Here is a 2,680-nt window from a genome sequence, read left to right as displayed (position 1 = left end):
ACAATACATATCTGTTTTTATATTACGGAATTCTACAGTACATATCTGTTTTTATATTACGGAATTCTACAATACATATCTGTTTTTATATTACGGAATTCTACAATACATATCTGTTTTTATATTACGGAATTCTACAATACATATCTGTTTTTATATTTAGGAATTCTACAATACATATCTGTTTTTATATTATGGAATTCTACAATACATATCTGTTTTTATATTATGGAATTCTACAATACATATCTGTTTTTATATTACGGAATTCTACAGTACATATCTGTTTTTATATTACGGAATTCTACAATACATACCTGTTTTTATATTACGGAATTCTACAATACATATCTGTTTTTATATTACGGAATTCTACAATACATATCTGTTTTTATATTACGGAATTCTACAGTACATATCTGTTTTTATATTACGGAATTCTACAATACATATCTGTTTCTTAATTAAATTTTTCAGACAGTTTGTAATATTTATCAAACTTTTTATCATGACGTTTTAATAATAAACCGAAATTCCATCATAACTCCACATGTCAATGAAACGACTTAAGAGCTAATAAGCAGAACTGCAGTCATTGGTTCCGCTCATGCAAATCGTTTTTAAATAAATTTTATCAAGCTGTGTCGACAACCATTTGTATGTGACTTTTTATTAGCATTAATGTAATTTTAAACTAGTATCTTATACGTGTATTTAATTATTAAACCTTGTAGCTTGGTAAAATAAAAAGGTGGTCTTTTATTTTTATTATTTTATGGTATTTAAGCTAGATGAGAACATGTTTGTTTGTAGTTAAGCACAAAGTTAAACAAAGGGCTATCTGTGCTCCACCCACAACGGGTATTGAAACCCGGATTCTAGCGTTGTAAGTCTACGTACATACCGCTGGGCCACTGGGGGGGGGGGGGCGCTAGATGAAATAACACGAGATAATTCGAGACAAAATCCAGTATATTTGTATAGAACAACGGTTTTGAATCATTTCTTAGATACGTCATTTTTATTGGCTGTAGTTCCTCCTCAAGTCACTCTTCACATGGGGAATGTTCCCATGTCAGGTGAGATACATGAAGGAAATGATGTTTACTTGGAATGCAACATCCGGTCCAATCCCTGGATTCAATCTGTGAACTGGCAGTTCGAGGGACGAGATGTAAAAACAAATTTTACCTCCCGAATAATGATTAGCAACCACACCTTAGTGATCCAGCGAGTCCAGTTGTATCACCGAGGTCATTTTACCTGCTCAGCAAGCAACAGCGAGGGACTGGGGATCAGTAACAAGATTTTTATTAATGTCAAATGTGTGTTGGTACATCATATTTTATTCTATTTAACACTTACACAAATCTCTTATTGATATTATATCATTAATATTTATCTGATCAGTTCAGCTACTTACTTGATCTAAAATTAGAAATTAATCTGGGTAATAATTATAGCTAATCAAATATACTTTTTTTACGTTCTTGTAAAGATTAGAAAGCATTGTTTCATAAGTTGGGTATCTTTACTGTTAACGACATTTTCGGCCGTAAACCCAATAGTATCTCAGGAGGTTCGGTCATCTCAGACAATTTAGATTTCTCTTCAACTCACGTACTAAAATAGCATTACAAGATAATATCTATAATAAAAACATAATAATAATAAAAAGTTGAGAATAATATGCTAGGCGTATTGAACATTCTAACTAATACTGTTAATGAAAGTAACATTAAAGACATCAGAGTTTACATAAAATAGTAGAGCTGTTACTCATAAAAATATGTGCATGATTTCTACTTCCCAAAGCCTAATTCCTCTAAAACATTGTAGTACATACTAGAGGGATATACACGTTTTGATAATAAAGTTAGAAAAAACTAGCTTTGTACTCTAGATGATGATAATAGAGCTTTTATTTTAATGTGAAACGTCAGTTAAAATAACAGTTATCTTATAATCATCCGGGTGATAAAGGTCATTTTGTTCTAACCTTGATTTATAGTTTTTGTAATAAATATCAGTAATTTTTGAGCTCTGAAATCTGAACAGGTTCTGGAACCTTAAGATCCTTGATTTTTTAATTAATTTTTGTAATGGTTCCGATTGACTGGATAACTTCACAGACGCTCCCCAGTGTCAACCGGGACAGAAGTCCACTTATGGGGTCGCCAAGCAAGAGACAGTCTACGTGTCCTGCAGTTTGGTAGCAGATCCACCAGATGTCACTTTCAGCTGGCTGTTCAACAGTTCCACTAAACACTCAAGTCAAATCGACTACAGCAACAACAAGACACACAGCTGGGCCACCTTCACGCCCGAAACTGATGATGACTATGGCACCATACTTTGCTGGGGCACCAATGATATTGGCATCCAACGAAAGCCGTGTCTCTTCACCGTCGTCCCTGCTGGTATCCTTTACATACCTTTTTATAAAACAACTCTTAACTGTATGTTGAATATTATTTTGTTGTACTCCTAATAAAGCCGAACACAAGTAATGAAAATTAATGATTATAAATTATACATTACAATAGTATATGTGATACATATTAAATTGACATAAGTAGTCAGCTCAAGCCCTAAATCTCAGCCTTACTTCGTCCGTCTGGTATGATTATTTTCATTCCGAGTCGAACACGTCCTTCGTTGTTTTCGATTTGAGTTTGAA

The 2,680-nt window shown here is 33.1% G+C and overlaps 1 protein-coding gene across 1 annotated transcript; it reads left to right on the top strand.

Moving 5' to 3' along the window:
• Positions 1-1,040: 1,040 nt before the first annotated feature.
• On the top strand, positions 1,041-2,674 carry LOC111089289 (tyrosine-protein kinase-like otk). Its single transcript, XM_022401514.1, has 2 exons — positions 1,041-1,325; positions 2,133-2,674. The coding sequence occupies exons 1-2, from the start codon at positions 1,058-1,060 to the stop codon at positions 2,489-2,491; spliced, it is 627 nt and encodes a 208-aa protein (XP_022257222.1). The 5' UTR covers positions 1,041-1,057; the 3' UTR covers positions 2,492-2,674.
• Positions 2,675-2,680: the final 6 nt, after the last annotated feature.

Source organism: Limulus polyphemus, unplaced genomic scaffold (assembly GCF_000517525.1).
Source record: "Limulus polyphemus unplaced genomic scaffold, Limulus_polyphemus-2.1.2 Scaffold5807, whole genome shotgun sequence".
Classification (NCBI taxonomy): Eukaryota; Metazoa; Arthropoda; class Merostomata; order Xiphosura; family Limulidae; genus Limulus; species Limulus polyphemus.
Note: the sequence above shows the minus strand (reverse complement) of the source record. Positions and strands in the feature narration are given on the sequence as shown.